A 23,653-nucleotide genomic window follows, 5' to 3' on the forward strand; every position below is an offset into this window, starting at 1 on the left:
ATTCAGTGAACTGGTGACGTGTGCTCTGGGTAATAGGGTTTGAAGTGCATCCAGTTATACCATTTCAAATACTACAGTTTCATATGGATTTGAAAGGGTAGGTTTATTGTACTTGACTGATATCATGTTTGTGAAGTGATACTGACACTTAACACATGCCTTGCGAGCAAACGTGCTCTTCTGTGTATCAGAAAGCAGTTCTGTAGTTCCGTGAGCAGTGGAAGCGCTGCAGTGTGCCTATTTTATACCTGACTAGCTGCATGTTTGGAATGGAAGGCCTGCCGACCGACCTCGCGCCTCATACTTCCCCTGGTGTTTATGCATTCACATTAGCATAATGCATACCTTGTCATGCCATCAAGTCAGTGGCCTACATGTACAATTAACTGGTCAACTGAACAATGTCTCCTTTTATTTGAGGGTATTTTCATACATACCTGTTTTACCTTTTAGAAATGCATGCACTTTATGTAACTGAACAAATAAACCCAACCACCCTCCAAACACACCAAGACAGTCGTGAAGAGTGCACAACAAAGCCTATACCCCCTTAGAACACTGAAAAGATTTGGCATGGGTCCTCAGATCCTCAAAAATGTCTACAGCTGCACCATCGATGGTTGCATCACTGCCTGGTATGGCAACTGCTCGGCCTCTGACCGCAAGGCACTACAGAGGGTAGTGCGTACGGCCCAGTACATCACTGGAGCTAAGCTTCCATCCAGGACCTCTATACCAGGCGGTGTCAGAGGAAGGCCCTAAAAATTGAGCGGTACCTGAGTGCCAAGTCTAGGTCCAAAAGGCTTCTACCCCCAAACCATGAAACTCCTGAACAGCTAATCAAACGGCTACCCAGACTATTTGCATTGCCCCCCCACCCCTTCATTTACGCTGCTGCTACTCTCTGTTATTATCAATGCCTAGTCACTTTAACTCTATCTACATGTACATATTACCTCAATTACCTCGACTAACCTGTGCCCCCGCACATTGACTCTGTACCGGTACCCCCTGTATATAGCTACGCTTATTTTACTGCTGCTCTTTAATTATTTGTTAAGTTTTTACTTATCTATTTTTACTTAATACTTATATTTCTTAAAACTGTATTGTTGGTTAAGGGCTTGTAAGTAAGCATTTCACTATAAGGTCTAATTGCTCCTGTAAGAAATTAGACCTTACAGGAGCAATTATTAGTATTCGGCGCATGTGACAAATACAATTTGATTTGATTTTTGATTTGATTTTCAAGTGTATGACATTCTGTACATTCAGAGGGACATGGGTAATATCATTCACAAGAGCCTGAATTAAATGTGGGTTATTGTTGCATGATCATGAGAAAATACACATCACACCACCTCCTCAGCAGTTATTTTACATTTTTAAGTTTTAGTAATTTAGCAGATGCTCTCATCCAGAGGGACTTACAGGAGCAATGAGGGTTAAAGTGCCTTGCTCATCTTTTTTAAATAGATTTTGAACCAGCAATCTTTCGGTTACTGGCCCAACACTCTTAACCTGTAAGCTACCTGCCGCCCAGTGCCCAGTTATCTGAAGAGACATTACCTCAGAGGAGGCAGTACGGCGACTAGAACGAAACGAGCTCTTGCACCGTTAGTTGTAATAACTCCTTTTATGGCCTCTGAAAAATCAGTGATGTGCAACTTTCTAACTGGTTTGGCTGGCTCTGCCGTTTTGAGAGCTGGTGCAATCAGGTGCCTGAAACAGAAGAACAATACTCTTCTCTCTGTTTGCGTTGTGTGATGCTTTGTTGTGTCTTTGTTCTGCTGTGTCAGACAGTCTGGACCTCACTGACTGACAGCTTTGGGAAATGTGGTCTCTCTCTCTCTCTCTCTCGCTCTGTGACAGGTCCGAGGAGTGTAGTCTGGCCAACAAAACTAGGCCACAGCGTGATTTCACATTTGTTACACAGCCAATACCATACGGCCTGTCCTGTCACAATGTGCATCTATTTATCACAGAGTCCCATGGGCGTAAGCTCACTCTCAACTTGTCCGGGCACTGAATGCAGCCCTTTCACTGTAATGTATGTGCAGTATCTCAACACATTACATGCAGTGTATTCACACTAGAATTTCAAAATGTAAGCAAATGTTAATAATCCATAAAAATTGTGCAAATGTTTTCAGCATTTTGTAGACAGCATTTTTGAAGGCAATCTGTTTGTTTTCTTTTGTAGGCTAGATATCCAAAGCTGAGAGAATTGACTGTTTTTCTTAACCGTGCTCCTGTAGGATCACAAACTGGAGGTTAAAGCACAGATCATGCTTTGCAGTGGAATTAAATAGTGAGGGGCACCTGTCGACTTGAGGCAGTTATTTTCCACTGTGATAGTAAATAAACAGTACCCCTTATATCAGTTTAACAAGGGAGACAGGAGAGGCCAGGGGAGAAGGGAGGGGAGGGGAGGGGGGACGCAGGAGAGATGCCAAGGGAGAAGGTAGGAGAGATGCCAAGGGAGAAGGTAGGAGAGATGCCAAGGGAGAAGGTAGGAGAGATGCCAAGGGAGAAGGTAGGAGAGATGCCAAGGGAGAAGGTAGGAGAGATGCCAAGGGAGAAGGTAGGAGAGATGCCAAGGGAGAAGGTAGGAGAGAGGCCAACGGAGAAGGGAGTGAGAGGCCAGGGGAGAAGGGAGTGAGATGAGAGTGGATAGGGGGAGAGACATTAATCTTGATCTGTTTCCATTTCACACCCTGGAAACCTTTTGTGTTTGCTTTTGTGTGTGTGAATGAGTGTGTGTGGATGCACGTGTGTGTATGCATGTATGTATGTATGTCTGTACATGGGTGGGTGTTTGCTTGTGTGTGACTCAGCTCTGAATGGGTCAATGGTAACACAGGGCTGCATGGGGAGATAGATGGGAGAAACTCCTGTTAGAAACAAACAGTAAAGAGGAAATGAGCACAAAGAGGGACACTATGGCAACACAGCTGGGGAGCCGAGATACAGGTCAGGGCTTTGACCAAGAGAACGTGTGCTGTGTCCTCAAATGCCTTTTAGCGGACACACATGGTCAACTTTGGGGGTACAATATTTTGTGTTTCACTGTCTACATGTTTATGAGTGTGCATTTGAGTATTTGTATTTTGTGTGTTTGTGTTGAGACGTTTATGAAGCAGTTCACCTCTTTGTTCCTCTCGGGCTCCTATGCTCTAATTCATCATGACTCTGTGCTCATTGCTCATGTCTCTCCTCTTCTTCTTTTTTTTGGCAGGAACGGAGGCTTTCATTCGCCTGAGACGAGGAAACAGAGCAGAATATAGCCCAGAGAGAAGGAGGCAGACAACGCGGGAAGGACTGACGTGGATGACTGCAGTCACAAAGATAGGGAATGGCGACGTGAGAGCCATGAGGGAGGAGAGCGAGGGGGTTTTGCTACACCTACACATCATCCCTGAACACTGTCTCTACTAACACCTCCCTCTCCCTTCCTGCTCCGCAAGCTTCCTAAGGGGGGTAACCCCTGATATGACCCCCAGCCCCCGTGGCATCAGGTAGTCAGCTCCAGGCTCTGTGTGGGCCTCCCAACATGTCCTGGTAGAGCTCTACGGCAACGCTCGTCGCAAAGCCTGGGATAAACCCACAGAAGACCAACGGACATACCCTAGACCACGAGGATAATAAAATACTCTTGAGTCATTCCTGCTCTGTGGTTCCCATTTCTCTCTGTGTGCTCTGAGTGGCAGGTTTGAAGGAAAGTGTCTCTCTCTCTTCCCATCAAGCCCCTGCAGCATTAAGGATTCAAACATAATCCAATCCCTGCTCTGACATACATTCCTTTTTTCTTTTGCCTAGTCTCTCATCTCTGCTCTTTTTGATATTTCGGATTATTTCGGTTTGATCCCATACACGCCATTTTTGCCACCCGGCACGTTCTCTTCTGCGATCACCACGTTTTCCTCAGTGTTCACCGCGTGGCAGACGACCATGGGTTGCCGGCAGAGTTCAGAGGAGAAGGAGGCGGCCCGGCGCTCCCGGCGGATCGACCGCCACCTGCGCTCGGAGAGCCAGCGGCAGCGGCGTGAGATCAAGCTCCTTCTGCTGGGCACCAGCAACTCTGGCAAGAGCACCATCGTCAAGCAGATGAAGATCATCCACAGTGGAGGCTTCAATCTGGACGCCTGCAAGGAGTACAAGCCCCTCATCCTCTACAACGCTATTGACTCGCTCACACGCATCATCCGCGCCCTCGCCACGCTCAAGATCGACTTCCACAACCCTGACCGCGCCTATGACGCCGTGCAGCTCTTCGCCCTGACCGGGCCGGCCGAGAGCAAAGGGGAGATCACAGCGGAGCTGCATGGGGTAATGAAGCGCCTGTGGGATGACTCAGGGGTGCAGGAGTGCTTCTGCCGCTCCAACGAGTACCACCTGGAGGATAACACTGCCTACTATCTGAACGACCTGGACCGCATCTCCTCCAACGAGTTCATCCCCACCGTGGAGGACATCCTGCGCTCCCGCGACATGACCACGGGCATCGTGGAGAACAAGTTCACCTTCAAGGAGCTCACCTTCAAGATGGTAGACGTGGGGGGGCAGCGCTCAGAGAGGAAGAAGTGGATCCACTGCTTCGAGGGTGTGACCGCCATCATTTTCTGTGTGGAGCTAAGCGGCTATGACCTCAAGCTCTACGAAGACAACCAGACGGTAAGGGAAGCCATGGGCAACACACGCAACATTAGCCATTACACAACCAGTCAGTTCCTGTCCACACTCTGCCATCACACCCTTGGGGTGTGCTGTTATCTATGACACTGTGGTGTTCTCCTCTTCACACTTCTCAGGGTGGATTACATTTAAGGTCAATTCTTACCACACAACTTATTTTTGCAGAATTGAATATACTGTACATCATAATATCATTCAAAATGGCAGAGGCCCAAGTTGACCTCTAGCATGTGTCCTCAGAATGTTGGAGGTAAAGGATCAAGTAACAACCCTTATCTAACGATTCAAAGAGGAACATGTATCTGACATTCTGTGTAGATATGATATCTTTGCCCAGTGAACGCATGAGAAGGGAAGACTTTATTCATAGATAGAGAGCTAACTGTTGCGAGAAGCATTGAGAGCAGATAACACATGCAACAGCACATGAGTCTCATGCTATTTCTGCTGCTTCATTGCTACTTCTATACAACCGTCTGCATTCCCCTGAATGCTACTTCTCATAAAACAATATAGAATGCTTCTGTCATGGTCTAGATTCTCCTTATCTACAATATATTTCCCGGAAACATGTCAGTTACAGAGAGGTTTGGATCTTAGCTGTTAGAGAAAGGGAGGGAAAGTTGCTGCTGTAACATATGACAACGTGCATTGTGTTCTTGTTTGTAACCTTTAGCTATACTCTACCTTCCCGTGGCAACTGTGGCCTGATAATTCACGTGTAACATAAATAAGACAAGATGTACTAGGTCCTGGCTGAGTTAGTACATGAAATCAATTAGTTTTAGAAGAGTTATAAATATATTCTTCAGAGGAAAATGCAGTTAGGTGTTAATTGAGTTCACAGTGTAAGGTGTGAGGGTGTACCTGTGAGAATTAGCAGCTTTCGAGGGCACTGTTCAGCAGTGGGATGTCGCAGGTGCAGGAACAATTGACTTCCTGGATGAAACGGGGGGGAAATGAAGAGAAAGAAGGAGAGGAAGTCAGGAATGGAGAAGGAAAAAAGGGATTGTTAAGAATTCGGAGCCCCGACTGCTCTCCTCCCCTGTCTTTGAGAACTCAGCCAGTGGACATTATTTATGAACTCTGGGTGTGGTTGGCAGCCACAGCTGATTTGGGACCTTATCAGTAAAGTGTCTGTTGGAACAGTTTACACAGCTTTCCCCTTTATTGCCATAGGCTTTTTCAACCCAATGTGTTTTCAAGGTTTGAGAGATGAGCATGAATAACATGAATACTATTTGAATTGTTAATTAGATACTATGGAATGTTGATAGGCCTGCACAGTCGTTAGTTATTCTAATCAACATCATATGACGTGTTGTGTTCAGAGAAACATTTTGTTCGAGTACAAACCAAGTTCTGGTGTATTTCAAGCCTTCAAGCACGTCATATGATGTACGATGTTTGAAATGACGAAAACAGCTCCAGCAGTAGTGGTGTCTGACTCGGACACATGTTTTTCTGTTGATATACTACATGGCCAAAAGTAGGTGAACACCCCTTCAAATGAGTGAATTTGGCTATTTCAGCTCCATAGACAAACATTGGCAGTAGAATGGCCTTACTGAGGAGCTCAGTGACTTTCAACATGGCGCCATCATAGGATGCCACTTTGTGGTAGGCCACACACGCTCACAGAATGGGACTGTCGAATGCTGAAGCACAAAGAGCGTAAAAATCGTCTGTCCTCGGTTGCAACACTCACTACCAAGTTCCAAACTGCCATCGGAAGCAACGTCAGCATTACAATAACTGTTCGTCGGGCGCTTAATGAAATGGATTTCCATGGCCGACAGCCACACACAAGCCTAAGATCACCATGTGCAATGCCAAGCGTTGGCTGGAGGGGTGTAAAGCTTGCGGCCATTGGACTCTGGAGCAGTGAAAATGCGTTCTTTGGAGTGATAAATCACGCTTCACCATCTGGCAGTCCCACGGACTAATCTGGGTTTGGCGGATGCCAGGAGAATGCTACCTGCCCGAATCCATAGTGCCAACTGTAAAGTTTGGTGGAGGAGGAATTATGGCTATTATTGTAGACAATTCTGTGCTTCCATCTTTGTGGCAACAGTTTGGGGAAGGCCCTTTTCTATTTCAGCATGACGATGCCCCCATGCACAAAGTGAGGTCCATACAGAAACAGTTTGTCGAGATTGGTGTGGAAGAACTTGAATGGCCTGCACAGAGCTCTGACCTCAACCCCATCAAACACCTTTGGGATGAATTGGAACACTGACTGTGAGCCAGGCCTAATCTCCCAACATCATTGTCCATCTCACTAATACTTTTGCGGGTCATTGGAAGCAAGTCCCCTCAGCAATGTTCCAACATCTAGTGGAAAGCTTTCCCAGAAGAGTGGAGGTTGTTATAGCAGCAAAGGGGGGACCAACTCCATATTAATGGCCATGATTTTTGAATGAGATGTTCGACAAGCAGGTGTCCACATACTTCTGGTCATGTATTGTATCTTGAAACCGTAACTTCAAATCCTCACACACAATGGACACAGAATCCCCGGGTAACATTATGTCCCAATGTGTCTCATAAACCTTTGGAGCCAGATTAGAATGCGTCTGAAGAGGCAGGGATTGGCAGGGAGGCAAGCAGGGAGACATGGACGGACTCTGAGACAGTTAGGAAGTCAGAGAAGAAGAGAGTCAGGGAGGGAGTCATGGAGAGAGACCGCATTAGGGCTGGCCCAGATTCTCAGTGGCTACCTCCCTGAGATCCCCCATACCTCCTCTGAGGGAGTTGACGCCGCTCATTCTCAAATAGCAATCTCTCTCTCCCCCCTCTCACGAAGGACAAAATGACTCGGTCTTAAACAGGAATATATTTTGAGGTATTTACTTTTTTGTGTGTGTATTGGTGCATAAATCTTTCTTTGAGTCACTGTGAGACAAGAAGGAACCCCTGGCATTATCTCTAGGCAGTTTACTGATGCCACAGTTTTTTTTGTCAGTGTATGTGTATGGGACAGCTAAGGATAGAGGAGTCTTTAGGTTAGAGATAGGGAGAGAGCAGGAAACAAATGATCAAGATAAAGCTTCCTAGAGAGCCATAGTAGAACTGGGAGAAGAGTGACTGAGAGCTGAGGTTTCTCCACAGAGAAAAAGTGCTGGATCTACAATTACATGAGTAATGGAGTGGGTATGGATCTATAGTATAACCTACTCAACTCACTAACCACAGTCATCATTCAGCCATGCCCTTTAACAAAATGGACCCAGTTGCAATGGTTATCTTAAACTGCCAACATCCTTTGCGCAATCGGCTGATGTTGAATGTCCAATTTATTATTATTCTTTTTTTGCCAAGGAACCTGATTGGATTAGATAGCTCATGTGATGCTTCTCAGCCATTGACAGACAAGAACAAATGATGAACAAATTGTTGTAACAATAGCATAGCTAATTGTTCAGCTTTGGAATATTGGTTTCTGTGAGCTGTAATGACTTATAGTGCTTGCCTAGTGCTTGATCTAGGGGAGAGGTGAGAAGGGGAGAGAAGATAAGAGAGAGTGGGTAGGGAGGGTGTGTGTCTGCCTGTAGATTTGATCTGCAGCGAAAGGACAGGACAGGTCCAGAGGTAATTTCAAGGAAGAGTTTGAATACAAGAGGCTGGGGAACACATGATGATGACCTTTGACTATGATATGCTAACATGTAATACAAGGCTGAATGACTGCAAAGAGGACATGAATGGGCAGAATCATGAGTACTGTAACTGTAGAATTAGGAATTAGATCTCGACTCTCTCTCTTATTCCATCACATGTAGTGTAGTGCTGAATCACTGGTAGGGCATGCTACACAGGGATGTTAGACCCACCAGCCCATATTCCCTGATGCATTTACCCTGTCCCATCTCTGTCTTCATAATGAATTGGTTGCCATGGCTTCAGTTGCCTAGCAACAGACCAGTCAAACGCTCCTAATCCTGGGCTGTTGACAGTGAGCTGTGACTAGGGGAGGGGGAGGAGGACTGTACAACACACAGCAGCACTGGAGAGAATAGATATGAGGTGTGTGTGCACGTGCGTGCACTTCTGCGTGTGTGTGTTCTGCCTGCATGGGTGCGTGTACTGTAAGTAAATGAATGTTTGTATGCGGTAGGGAGTGCACAACAACTGGGTTGCATACTGTGTGTATGTGAGGTGAGAACAAAGTATAAGGGCTTGTTGGTTGGAGTGTTGTACAGTGGACATACATTTCAAAGAGCTGTTACAGTGATCTGTGATTGCACTCTAAGCCCCATAGACATAGTAGAGATGTTAAATTAAAGTGTCCAGTGACTCCAGAGAGGATCCAGAATAGGACCACACTTATCAACAGGTTTAACATCTCCTAAGGAGCGTAGGCGTACTTTCTCACGCTTCAATTTAACAAGTTAATATGAAAGTCCTAATTAAACGAGTTAAGGTAATACAATTTTATATTAATGATTAGGGAATTATGTCTAATTGGAAACTGGGTTTCACAGCAGATAGGATGACATAGAGCAGGGGTATTCAACTCTTACCCTATGAGATCTGGAGCCTGCTTGTTTTTAGTTCTACCTGATATTGCACCCACCTTGTGTCCCAGGTCTAAATCAGTCCCTGATTAGAGGGGAACTGTCATGCTCTGACCGTAGAGATCTTTTTATTCTTTATATTTGCTTGGTCAGGGTGTGACTCGGCTGGGAAACTCTATGTTCTTTGTTTCTATGTTTTGGCCGGATATGGTTCTCAATCAGGGACAGGTGTCTATCGTTGTCTCTGATTGGGAATCATACTTAGGCAGCCTTTTTTCCTTTTGTATTTGTGGGTAGTTGTCTTTGTTAGGAGCATTATAGCCTAAGTAAGCTTCACGGTCGTTTCCTTGTTCTTTGTTTTGTTGGCGACATTTATCAAAAAAAAGAAATGTCCGCTCACCATGCTGCACCTTGGTCCGGTCATTTCCACGATGACAGCGATCGTGACAGGAACAATGAAGTGGAAAAGGATTCAAGGTCCAGAGTTGAGTTTGAGGGACATACAGTGGCTAGCGAAATGATTCATCCTCCTTGGCATTTGACCTATTTTGTATTTTGTTGCCTTACCTTGTTGCCTTTTGGGGGGGTTTGAATAATTTGATTTACACAACATGCCTACCACTTTGAAGATGCAAAATAGTTTTTATTGTGAAACAAACAACAAACAAGACAAAAAACTGAACTTGAGCGTGCATAACTATTCACTCCCCAAAGTCAAAACTTTGTAGAGCCACCTTTTGCAGAAACGACAGCTGCAAGTCTCTTGGGTTATGTCTCTGTAAGCTTTGCACACCTAGCCACTGGGATTTTTGCCCATTCTTCAAGTCAAAACTGCTCCAGCTCCTTCAAGTTGGATGGGTTCCACTGGTGTACAGCAATCTTTAAGTCATACCACAGATTCTCAATTGGATTGAGGTGTGGGCTTTGACTAGGCCATTCTAAGCCAATTACATGTTTCCCCTTAAACCACTCGAGTGTTGCTTTAGCAGTATGCTTATGATCATTGTCCTGCTGGAAGGTGAATCTCCGTCCTAGTCTCAAATCTCCGGAAGACGAAAACAGGTTTCCCTCAAGAATTTCTCTGTATTTAGCACCATCCATCATTCCTTCAATTCTGACCAGTCTCCCAGTCCCCATCACCATGCTTCACTGTGGGGATGGTGTTCTCGAGGTGATGAGTGGTGTTGGGTTTGCGCCAGACATAGCGTTTTCCTTGATGCAGCTCAATTTTGTCTCATCTGACCAGAGTACCTTCTTCCATATGTTTGGGGAGTCTCCCACATGCCTTTTGGCAAACACTAAACGTGTTTGCTTATTTTTCTGGCCACTCTATCATAAAGCCCAGCTCTGTAGAGTGTATGGCTTAAAGTGGTCCTATGGACAGATACTTCAATCTCCGCTGTGGTGCTTTGCAATTACTTCAGGGTTATCTTTGGTCTCTTTGTTGTCTCTCTGATTAATGCCCTTCTTGCCTGGTCCGTGAGTTTTGGTGGGCGGCCCTCAATTGGCAGGTTTGTTGTGGTGCCATATTCTTTCCATTTTTTAATAATGGATTTAATGGTGCTCTGTGGGATGTTCAAAATGTTTAATCCAACCCTGATCTGTACTTCTCCACAACTTTGTCCCTGACCCGTTTGGAGAGCTCCTTGGTCTTCATGGTGCCACTTGCTTGGTGGTGCCCCTTTCTTAGTGATGTTGCAGACTCTGGGGTCTTTCAGAACAGGTGTATATATACTGAGATCATGTGACACAGTAGATTGCACACAGGTGGACTTTATTTAACTAATTATGTAACTTCTGAAGGTAATTGGTTGCACCAGATCTTATTTAGGTGCTTCATAGCAAAGGGGGTGAATACATATGCACGCATCACTTTTCAATTTTTTTATTAAATCTATATATTTTTTTAACAAGTCCGTTTTTTAATTTCACTTCACCAAATTTGGACTATTTTGTGTATGTCCATTACATGAAATACAAATACAAATACATTTATATTATAGGTTGTAATGCAAAAAAATAGGGAAAACGCCAAGGGGGATGAATACTTTTGCCAGGCATTCCACTCTTGGCTTAGCTCTTGAAACACTCACCGACTATGCAATATCATGTAGTCAATATTTAAACATAGTTTACGATCTCAAACTCAGTTAGTCCTTGCCTCTCCTAATCCACATAGAGCATTTCTACAAAGCCACCCACCATGTTTTCTCCCAACCATGCATGTATACCAGGAGTGTCAAACTCATTCCATGGAGGACCTAGTGGCTGTGGGTTGTAGTTTTTTTTCCCTTTCAATTAAGACCTAGGCGACTAGTTGAGGGGAGTATCTTACTAATCAGTGACCTTAATTAATCAATCAAGTACAAGGGAGGAGTGAAACCCGCAGACACTCGCCCCTACGTGGAATGAGTTCGACATGTGATGTTAACCAACACACAGCAAAGTGCACTGTGTTGTAACCCAACACTTTTGCCAGTAAATAATAGGGGTGTCTAGCAAGCAGTAGTAGTCATGTGAGTTAGACTTTAGAGTCCTTGATGTGAATGTGTACATTATAAATCATCATTATTACGGTATGGAGAATGTATGGGGGACATCAATGACAGTAAAACACTGAAACATAAAAATTGCTTGTGGAACCTTCTTGAATTCAAATGATCCTGGAATTAAATGTTGTTTATAGGCTGCACATTTAGAACCCAGAGCTTTTGATTGGATGTTGCAAAGAGCAGCAGCACAGTGTACAGCCAGCGAGAGGAGAGAGAACTGAGACAAGGGAGAGAGTGTATGTGTATAGAGAGCCCTTTTCTTTGAGGCTCTGCCAATTATATGGTAGTGCCATATGAAGCGAACCTTAATGAATTGAATTATGGAGGGGTGGCTCTTCACTCACTCCAGGATATATATTTACTGGAAACAAAGCATTAACACAGGGTTGAACCTCCTCATTAATACTTAAGCGTAGGCTTGTGTGTCTAGAGTGCTCAGGGAGAAGGGGCACTGCCAGGAGGCCATGGAGAGGGAGGGTGATGGTGTGTGTAGAGTCTATGGGAGAGGGGAGCTTCATGCTGTGTGCTGCTACCCTGGTACCCACTCCCCTTTCCCTCCTTGCCACTCTCCCTCAGAGAAGCTGTAACTCTTACTATGATGGAGTCGGCAGGTACGGAGTATAGAGGATCCCAAAGCCAGTGAGTGGGCTTCTGCCTTCCTCTCCATGCAGCAGGGCTCTGGTGTAGAACCTCTGAGAACATGTGGAGGGCAGGAGCCACTGGCTCTGACCTTATTTAGTGTACACTGATTAGGGCCCTGAGCTCAGTCCCTATTATCAAATTACATTGTATTTGTCACAGGCGCCGAATACAATAGGTGTGGACCTTACCGTGAAATGCTTACTTACAAGCCCTTAATTAACCAACAATGCAGTTTTAAGAAAATAGAGATAAGAAAATATTTACTATAAGCTAAAGTAAAAAGAAACAACAAAAATAACAAAAATGAGGCTATATACAGGGGGTACCGAGTCAATGTACGGGGGTACAGGTTAGTCGAGGTAATTTGTACAGGTAGGGGTGAAGTGACTATGCATAGATAATAAACAGAGAGTAGCAGCAGTGTAAAAACAGGGGGGGGGGGGTCAATGCAAATAGTCCGGGTGGCCATTTGATTAATTGTTCAGCAGTCTTATGGCTTGGGGGTAGAAGCTATTAAGGAGCCTTTTGGACCTAGACTTGGCGCTCCAGTACCGCTTGCCATGCGGTAGCAGAGAGAACAGTCTATGACGGGTGACTGGAGTCTTTGACCATGTTTTGGGCCTTCCTCTGACACTGCCTAGTATATACGTTCTGGATGGCAGGAAGCTTGGCCCCAGTGATGTACTGGGCCGTACACACTACCCTCTGTTGCGGCTTATGTTCTGATGCCGAGCAGTTTCCATACCAGGCGGTGATGCAACCGGCCAGGATGCTCTCGATGGTGCAGCTGTATAACTTTTTGAGGATCTGGGGACCCATGCCAAATCTTTTCAGTCTCCTGAGGGGGAAAAGTTGTTGTCGTGCCCTCCTCACAACTTTCTTGGTGTGTTTAGACCAGATAGTTTGTTGGTGATGTGGACACCAAGGATGCCTACTTATACCAGAGAAAAGAGCCTGCGTCTCACACCACTGCACCGGTTCCTGTTTGGAGAATCTCTAAGCTCCACCAAGAGCTGCTTCAGATCCATAACGAGTCCGTATATTGATGATTGGTTCATAGAATGTATAGTATAAAGGCATCTGAATGAATTTGCCTAGTCCCTGGTTTAACATTGCACACATATATCTCTCTCTCTCTCTCTCTTGATCTTGTGATTTGCTCAGAGCACCATGATATTTTGTGTAACCTTTTAAACAGCAGCCCAGTCTTCGAAATGAGCTCCTCCTTCAGTCACAAGCTACTGGATACACACCACATGCCTGCAGCCTCTCCAGCCCCATCCATATTTCTCTCTCTCTCTCTCTCTCTCTCTCTCTCTCTCTCTCTCTCTTACTGTTAATCATTGGGGGGCTTTAGTGTAATATCAGATCTATCAGGCCTAAGGTTTTTGTTAGTCACATAGATATTGTACATCTTTGGAAAAGCATAATCCATTACTGTGCTCTACTTGCTGCATCATCATATTTTCACATTTGGCTTCACCAACTGCCCAGCATGATCAGCAACTGTTTCCTTGTTATACTTCTATAACAACTACACTACCCAGTAATATGTGCAAATATTTTTCAGTATGCCAGTATTTTAGGGGGCTGTTAACGTCCTCTTTGTTTTTACATTTAATGGGTTTTAGAGGTTTGAAACACAAACATTCACCATAAGTTACATTTTTTTGGTAACAGAACTGGCTCCGCTTCAGGAATTTGGAAAACATTTTTAGAAGAAAAATACAACTTATCCTAGGGGTTTAGATAACGCACAGCTGACATCTCTGAGGCAGCACAAAACAAATGGGTCTTAGTCTGGTGGTTCAAAAAAACTAAGAACCACAAGATACGCGTATTGCGTAATTTAAAATGACTTCAAAAATACAGTCTAGCAATCATAGAAAGAGAAGAGACAGTGAAGTTGTGTTTTGGGCAAAGCCAACGTCAGGCAGGCTATGCTTATGCTTCCATGACTAAAGCTGAAGGGTTGCGTAAATATGTCATCGCTGAGTATATGTTGGGCTTAAGAGATGTACTCAACCTATCAAGTCTATTCTGTCGCTTAGTCCAACTGTTCACACTGGCAATTGTTCCTGTACATGGTTAAGTTCAGAGTAACACACAGTGGAGGTTCCATGAAACGTAATACCTTTGATTTGTGATACATTTCATACTCACCTGACCTAAAAAACAAGTATTTGATGTGCTATTTTACTGTAACTCAGTTAGTGTTTATGTGGGCCGTAACATTTCTCTACTCATGCTAAGGTTAGTGACAGAGAGGAGACATGTGCTCTGTTTTCCTGCAGGATGAGAGTTTAAGTGCAGGTCTTTGTCTGACCGAGTCATCAGCACATGTTTAGACAACATAGAAGCCACACCTTTGGCTGCTCGAGTGGAAATCTGTGACGTGCAGAGCAACAGCCACAAATCTTTTTTTTTATCTACACTATAGGTTCAAAACCTGTTCTCATTTTCAATGAGTTATTGGCAACTTTGTATTACATGTTTTGGCAGATATAACAGTTGAAGCAAATCATATTCACAACCAATAAATGATAGATTAAATCCATAGATTAAAGCCACTCCAATTAATTTAACACAATCAAGGCTACAAACAGCCTGTATGTAAAATAGCATTCAAAGGATCCCGTGAGATAGCTGGTTCATTGTTTGTTGAACAGCCATTCCCCCACATATCAATAAGCTGTGTCTCATGTCAGTACGCAAACTGAAAAATTCTCATTATTGACTCTTCTCCTTCTCTCCCTCCCTCCTCTCTATAGAGTCGTATGGCAGAGAGCCTGCGTCTGTTTGACTCCATCTGCAACAACAACTGGTTCACCAACACCTCACTCATCCTCTTCCTCAATAAGAAGGACCTGTTGGCCGAGAAGATCAAGCGCATCCCTTTGACCGTGTGCTTCGCCGACTACAGAGGTCAGAACACCTACGAGGAAGCAGCGGTCTACGTGCAGCGGCAGTTCGAAGACCTCAACCGCAACAAGGAGACCAAGGAGATCTACTCGCACTTCACCTGTGCCACAGACACCAGCAACATCCAGTTTGTGTTCGATGCAGTCACAGATGTGATCATCCAGAACAATCTCAAGTACATTGGGCTGTGCTAGGACTGGGGATAGGGTGGGGGGAGAACGGGCTGCTTGGCAGCAGTAGGCCCGCTCGCTACCAGGCACGGTACACACAAGGTCTGCCTGTCTGTCCGTCTCTTTGAGGAAGTGGAAGAAAGAAAAAACCTGCAAGGGGGTTGGGGATTGTCAGGGACAGGCTATAGGTTCAACCGACCTGCTTGAAATGTTAGATTTGAGGGTCAAAGGTGGGATCAAGATGGGATTCACCCAAGGTCAGCATAAATGTGTTTGCACTGAATATATAAGTATGTAGAGACACACAAACACACATGTACACACACATCCTTATTTTTGCTCACACACAAGGACTTGGGATCAACTGTCAAGCATTTGTTTGACATGGAAACACTGAAAACTGAAGACCGTGTCCCCTACCCTCTGCCTGCCAAACTTGGGATTGAGCAGTCCGAGTTCTTTACTGTCAGTTTCAAAGTTACATTTGTCCTTTTAGGTTGTTTGATTTACCTGAGTCATTGAATGCTGCTTTGCGAGAAGAATTTTGAAAATCATTAATTTCCTTTGGATTTTTCCCCCTTAAAAGGTGGGTTCACCTGGCAAGGTAATAGGGAGATGATGAGTCACAGATGTCCTGGGAATATCGTACGAGGACATGACTTACTGTATATCACAGGGTTTCCGTCCATAGGAGAAAACTTCCACAGTCTGAAGCTGAAGTAAAGGGTATTTATCTACACACATTGGATCTCATTTTTTGAGGGCTGAATGGCTCTTCAAGGTTATTCTGTTGGTCTTTCTTTATTTGTCAAAACCTGCTTTTTAGAGCAGGTCTCTCTGACTTACCAGGAGAGTGTTTCACGCCATAGAGTCATCGAGTGTTCGCTAAGATCATTCCAGTTTCCAGCAACAAAGACTTAAAAAAACAGTGCCAATTTTAGTGTAAATAAAAACAGATCCCATCAATAATATTATCTTTTGGGTTTTTATTGACAGAAACCGTAAAACATGCATGATTTTGTTACTTTGGGATATTGATACATTTTTCTTCAGATATGATTACTTTTATTTTAGGTTTAACTAATATATTCCCCAAAAACATATATAAAAGTCAAACACTGTGTACGATTGTACAGCTGTTGTCTAAGAGGAATATATTGAAAAGAGTTCTATAAATTGAGATGATGATGATGATGGTGATGACATCAATGACAAGCTCATTACAAACCCAGCATGAGAACATAATGTGGATGGAGGGAGGATTAAAGGAGAAAAGTTAAGACTGCAAAAAATATGAATGACAAAAAAACAAACGGTTCAGTTTAACTCTCCTTGCATTGTCTATGTGGACGTGGTTATACAGTGGGTTTGATGTGTAAATATGCTGTAAGGTTCACTGTTAAAACAAATGATCAATAAAAGGTTGAGTTAGAGTGACAGAGAACGTGAAAGAGAGAGAGAGAGAGAGGGATGAAAGCCCCGCTCTACTCTCCTCCAACCCTCAACTTTTCAGCGAAGAGGATGATGTGCAAACTCAGCTAAGGGCTTCAGACTTGACTTTACAGGATGTCCAGTTAAACAAAAAACAGCCAATTTAGAAGAACTATAAAAAAAAATAAAAAATAAAATGAATTATGCAAATCCTGGTTGTGCAAAGAATGTGTTTTTGGGTGGTGGTCATGGGTAGGGTAGGGGTATACAGGGAAATACATGCTGCTATGTTTCAGATCTGCACGAGAAAAGTTTCCACAAATAGCATTCCAGACACTGTGGCTGATGAGGCACTTATGCCACTAATTCTAATCTCACACCACGCTCCCACTATTTCCCTCCATAAAGTATTTTCCAATTTGTGAGTGGGACATGCAGTTCCTAAACCAACTCTCTCTCTTCTCTCCTAAATAACCATAAAAAGAGCCTGTGCTTTTCTGGGCCACCATGCTGCCCTACCAGGGAGGGACACATAATTGACACACCATTAGAGTAGGCAATTCAATTACTGGTAAATTGATTTATGTAATGAGAATTGTGTTGCAGCAGAGACGTGACAGGGTGGCAGAGGCGATTAGGATGACCACACATTCCACTCTAATTAGAGCACAAACCCTGCATGACCTTTTCCGACTGCAAATGGTTACACAGGTCACTGTTTGGCCAGCCACAGAGCCTCCTGCTTATTTAGAATGTATCAGAATCTATGCACTATTGCTTCATTAAGTTAGCTTGCATGGAATGATCGACGTGACTGAGTAAAAACAAGGACAGTGTCTGTCAGAGCCGTGCCGGATAACTCAATCTCAACCCTGACCTGCTGACCCTGTAGCTGGACCGGGTTTTAACCTTGTTGACATCTAAGCCTCAGAGAGAGAGAGAGAGAGAGATCCACCAAGACTCCTATTTTGTGAGGAGTGATACCAACTGAGCAAGAGAAGACAGAATACTTTTGAATTACTGGATGGGACGTGAATTTAAAGACATATGGAGATCAAACAGACTTAAAACCGTCAATGTTTTCAATCATCCATCATGGGGAACTATAATTTCAAAAGCTTCAGTACAAAATATATCTGACATCACGTGGCAGAGGCAATAACCACTGAGGTGCTGTGGACACAGTATGCTTTTTAATAATGTTGTTGGTGGGTGAAGTGGAAACAATGTGGAACAAAGCAAGCAGCAGCCATACATGGAAACAAGTTTTGCAGTTACAAAATTGTTAGGAATTACAACATTGAGGGCCAGAGCAATGTTTCTGGATCATGCTTTGTGTTTCCACCAGAAATGCTCTTAAGGCGTCTACTGGTGTTGAAATGCATTGTGTGCCCACTTGTAAAGGAAATGGCTTTATCTCTATTTGCTTTGTATCTTCTTGCTGTAACTCAGTGGGATCACAACATTATTTTTTATAGATTTTTGTGCAATTTGCAGCATATGACAGACACCTCAAAAGACTCCAGTCGATTTTCTCAAGCGTATTAGTAATAGAAGATGACTGAAGATGCCCTTTGCCAACAGAGGTGTTGAACATACACAACATTTGATAAAACAAAAACAACGACCGGCCCAAATACCATGCTGAAAGTCAGGGAGGACATGTAAATGTCGATTCAAACGTCATCATTCAGCACAACTGTAATATGATCCTCTGCTAAACTGCTGTCATATTTGTCTGTCTTGTCTCTGTCACTGAAAGGCCCACATGGCTTTGCAACAGGATAGGATTCATGTTAGGGAGGTGAGGGGTGCAATTAAGCCTCATACACTGTTTTACAGTCAATCACTATTGATCAGGGATGAAATGGAATTACACCTTGGATGAGAAGGAGCTATTAACTCACATGCATTCGGGTTAGTGGACATTAAAAGGACATTAGTTGGCACTGACAAAACGTTGGCACACGGTGGCAGACAGTGAATCTTGTTAAGACTTCCCTCTCAGGCACCAGGCCTGGGACCTATTTGACAGTTGGACAATCCTTTATAATTATAAGATAGGGGGATAATGTTTTATGTAGGTAGGATGTGGGGGAAAAGCAAACCTGTTTTGCATGACACAGCAGTATGCATGGATGGCTCTTTATCTGGACCTATGCTGCCTCCCTGTGGGTGAGAGTGGAACTTGCAGCAGCAGTGACAGATTCACAGCATACTGAGAAGACACCTGTCTGAAAACAGAGGTGGGATATTATGTCATAAATATATCTAACATTGCCCACTCCCCACCAGCCAGATAATTGCCCACTTCAAACAGTGTTTAAGCAGAGAGGCCTCTACATGTGTCCCCCTGAGACTTTTCCAGCTGATGAGAGACTCTGTAGCTAATCAATTCTTAATGAGAAAGAAGGAATTAAGCCTCTAGAGCTATCGATCATTTCAATGATTGGTCTCATTCACTTCCGTCACACAGACAGTATCATCTGCAGTAATTTGGAGGACCTTGGCAATCAGGTTCATTTTTCTCTGTACACTTTTGAGAGCTTGTGTGTTCAACCATACTGACTAGAGAAGAAAGGGGAGAAAGAGTGGGACCACTGTTCTTACCAAAGAATATAAACTAAACACATACTTCAGTTTCATTGCTGTAACTTTCCAGGATTTCTCATCATTGCATAGATGGAACAGACTGCAGCTGGTTTCACATAGCCCTATACCCCCTTTATAGAAGCTACCTGCCTTTAGCACCTTCTGATTGAAGGCATCTTCGTGGGGGGCTTTTGTTAAGAGCCCCGACGCTCGGTCTGAATGTGAACACGGTAGCCCATTCATAGAAGCTGACTACCTTTACCGCTTGTTGATGAAGGTATCTTCTTCCCGGAGTCCTTTTGTTCAGAGCCCCGACGCTGTTTCTAGAACCGTATGGCAATTGAGAATCGATTCACGTTATGATGGAGTATTTGGCTGTTTGGGCTGCCAGAGCGAGTCTACCTCTGAAGAGAACATCGGTAGCCTCAGTGCAGTCAAACACGTAATTTTCATGTGTTTCATATATATCCACACGATGAGGTTGGGATAATACTGTTAAATTGTGAAAATTATGATCAATGCCCTTTAAGTGTAAGAGCTATTTGAAAAGACTACCTGAAATGTCAGCTTGTTTTGGTGGGATGAAGATTTGACCTTCCATGGGGACACCACCATGTGGTAAATTAGTTTATAGAGCAATAAGAAAGAGTTCCAAACCTCTCTGTCAATAACAGCTAACTTTCAGTTTCCCTATCCCCACTCAGACCACTCCCAGACAGTCCAAGCAAAAATCCCAGTAAGGTGATCGCTTTGCCATTTCCTGTTTGCAAAATGTTTATGTGACAAAACAAGCAAGTCCAGGGTAGAGAATCATTGTACCATCTAAACCGCTGTAAAATATATTTTCCATTAAAAAAAATATTGTATATTCAGCTGTTTGAAGCTGGTGTAAAAAAAAACAAGGGTAAAAGATTCAAAAACAAAATTAAGATAGGGAAGCATAGGAATAGCTCACATAGAACAGATCTACCGCTTCTTAGACTTCGTTTCAATGAGAATGAAAGATCACTAACTCACATTTCTATATGAATTTGGTCAGGTCGCCCAAAAAGTGACATATTGCAGCTTTAATTGTTACCCAGAAAGGATTTGATATTGAGATACAAAAGGGCGGTGTTGTGATTTACAATTCTTCATGATTCTAGCTATGGGAACACCCAAAACATGTTGTTGGTTGGAATGGCCATATGCACTAGATATGCAGGTAACTGCCAAAATAAAGAAAACATGAACATAAAGTGTCTTAATAGGGTATTGTTGGGCCACCACGAGCCAGAACAGCTTCAATGCACCTTGTCATAGATTTGTCTTAGAAGTGTCTTGAGCTCTATTGGAGGAAGGCGACACAATTCTTCTTCAATAAATGACATAATTTGGTGTTTTGTTGATGGTGGTGGAAAATGCTGTTCAGTGGCGAACGTGCATAAAGATGGCAGAATTCAGATATGATGTCATTGTTTTAGCACTATCCACTGAGTTTTATAACAACGTTTTTCCCCCAAATCGCTTGTGTCTAGAAGCAAAAATTGGGATCATGTATGTATACTTTGCTAATGTCCATACAAAAAAAGACTCACGGAGAGCAATGTACAATTAAGCAAACTAACAAAATGAGGAATTTGTGATAAGTGCATGGGGGCCGCCATCTTTATGCACCTCTGCTAATAGGTTGAGATCAGGTGACTGAGATGGCCATGGCATAGGACCCTAGAGGCTCCCGAGTGACGCAGCAGTCTAAGGCACTGCATCTCAGTGCCAGAGGCGTCACTACAGTCCCTGGTTTGAATCCAGGCTCTATCACATCCGGCCGTGATTGGGAGCCCCATTGGGCGTTGCACATGGGGGGTGGCAGCCTAGTGGTTAGGCTGTTAACCCCCTATTCCCCAGGTGCTGATGTTGATTAAGGCAGCCCCCTGCACCTCTCTGATTCAGAAGGGTGGGATTAAATGCAGAAGACACATTTCAGTTGAATACATTCAGTTGAACAACTGATTAGGTTCCCCCCTTTCCCAATTGGCCCAGCACTGTCTGGGTTTGGCCCGGGTAGGCCGTCATTGTAAATAAGAATTTGTTCTTAACTGACTTGCCTAGTTAAATAAATGAAAAAGTACAGTCAATGCTTATGAACTTAAGTTTCTCATGTGAATTTCCATATCATTGACACTAACAAAAGGGTTGAATTGTTCAGCAACCTGTGCAGTGAACATGGCTTTGGTGATGAAAGGTACATCATGTATTTGTCATCTCCCTATCAGGCCACTGCATGCTGTGACATGGGCTTGGATGGTGACACACATCTTCTTCAAGCTTCCTGACTCAATTCTGGGGTCTTCAGTGGTTCCGGAAGCAAGGCCCTTACCTGGGAGTACAACAACAGTCTCTCTGTCTCGCAGTCATTCTGTTGACATACAGTATATTGTATGTAACCAGTCAAATTCATACAAACTGCTACGGACACAAGCGCCGACTTATATTCACTTTGTCCCATTCTTTAATCTTGTCTGGGGTATAGGTGAGAAACCTGTATGATATATATTAACACAAACATATTCACTGTAGACATGACACTTGAATTGATTTTAGACCTTTAAAATCATAAACTCCAAGTATATTTGTCTGGATGTTTAAGTAATCACCAAAGTTAGTAAAAATACGAAGACCAACATGACAAACATGCTATGAAAAAAATGTGTGTTTTGTTATCTTAAAATAAAACAATGTAAATGAGTTGTTCATATAAAACTATTGCATTTGGTCAGCCCCAAAATGTGTCCGTTGAAAGCATTTCACTATAAGGTCTGCAGCTGTTGTATTTGGCGCATCTGACTAATAACATTTGATTTGATTTGACTATAGTTAGCTGCTAGCTTAGCCAGATGCAGCCTGTGAGGCCAGAATAATTTTGCAGCCAAACTGCTTCAAATAGGGTGATTAGCCTAGGTAGCTAGCTAGCTAAATGAAAGTATCAACTATTGCTTAATTCAGAAAGTAGGCTTCACCTCCGCGTTACATCTGTAGGCAATAGCTTGCTAGCTAGCGGGATCTAGCTAATGTGAGCTAGCTTGCATTGTTTCTGATATGCCACAGTCCTGCTTACTTTACATCTGACATATGTAACTACTAGCTAGACATATGTAGACATATGTAACTACTAGCTAGATAAGAATGGTTTATGATAATTGCAGTTCATTATCTAGCACTTAGCTGGCTAACCAACTATGCAGTTATAAAAGACACTCACTCTGTAACTTACCATACTTTTCTGACCAACTGGACAGAGTCGCTGAAGTAACGGTGTTGAGGCTGCTGCAGCTTTAAGATTTCCCTTCACTGGAACTATGGAGCCTAGCCTGAACGATGAAAAACAGCCCCAGACAATTATTCCTCCTCCACCAAACCTTACAGTTGGCACTATGCATTCAGGCAGGTAGCGTTCTCCTGGCATCTGCCAAACCCAGATTTGACTGCCTGATGGTGAAGCCTGATTCATCACTCCAGAGAAAGCATTTTCACTACTCCAAAGTCCAATGGCGGCGAGGTTCACAACACTCCAGGCGACGCTTCGTATTGAGCACGGTGTTCTTAGGCTTTTGTGCGGCTGTCGGCCATGCAAGCCCATTTCATGAAGCTCCCAACGAACAGTTATTGTGCTGACGTTGCATCCAGAGGCAGTTTGGAACTCGGTACTCTGTGAGCTTGTGTGGCCTACCACCTAGCTCCTAAGCCATTGTTGATCTGTTTCCACTTCAATAACAGAACTTTCAGTTGACCGGGGCAGCTCGAGCAGGGCAGAAATTTGACAACCTGACTTGTCGGAAAGGTGGCATCCTATGACAGTGCCACGTTGACAGTCACTGAGCTTTTCAGTAAGGCCATTCTACTGCCAATGTTTTGTTTGCTGTTTATCTTTTGAGACTGCATGGCTGGGTGCTCGATTTTATACACCTAACCTAAATCCACAAATTTGAAGGGGTGTCCACATACTTTTGTATATATAGTGTAGCTATTCAGTACATTGCAATAGTCATGGCCAGGATTCTCATTCACAGGTTGATCATCACACAGCTCTACCATAATGCAGGAGACGAGGTACGGGATGATGCACTTGTGAGCAGAGACAAGGTCATATCCA

General features: G+C 43.7%; 1 protein-coding gene across 1 annotated transcript in view; it reads left to right on the plus strand.

Annotated features, from left to right (window-relative positions):
• The window catches only part of LOC118385215 (guanine nucleotide-binding protein G(z) subunit alpha), a 51,195-nt gene extending 34,056 nt beyond the window's left edge, over positions 1 to 17,139 (plus strand). Inside the window, exons 2-3 of the mRNA XM_035772167.2 lie at positions 3,239 to 4,674; positions 15,178 to 17,139. Coding sequence (XP_035628060.2) covers positions 3,952 to 4,674; positions 15,178 to 15,522 — 1,068 coding nt within the window. The 5' untranslated portion in view covers positions 3,239 to 3,951 and the 3' untranslated portion in view covers positions 15,523 to 17,139. The remainder of the gene's footprint in view (positions 1 to 3,238; positions 4,675 to 15,177) is intronic.
• The last annotated feature ends 6,514 nt before the right edge of the window (positions 17,140 to 23,653 follow it).

Source organism: Oncorhynchus keta, chromosome 6, assembly GCF_023373465.1.
Source record: "Oncorhynchus keta strain PuntledgeMale-10-30-2019 chromosome 6, Oket_V2, whole genome shotgun sequence".
NCBI classification, from domain to species: domain Eukaryota; kingdom Metazoa; phylum Chordata; class Actinopteri; order Salmoniformes; family Salmonidae; genus Oncorhynchus; species Oncorhynchus keta.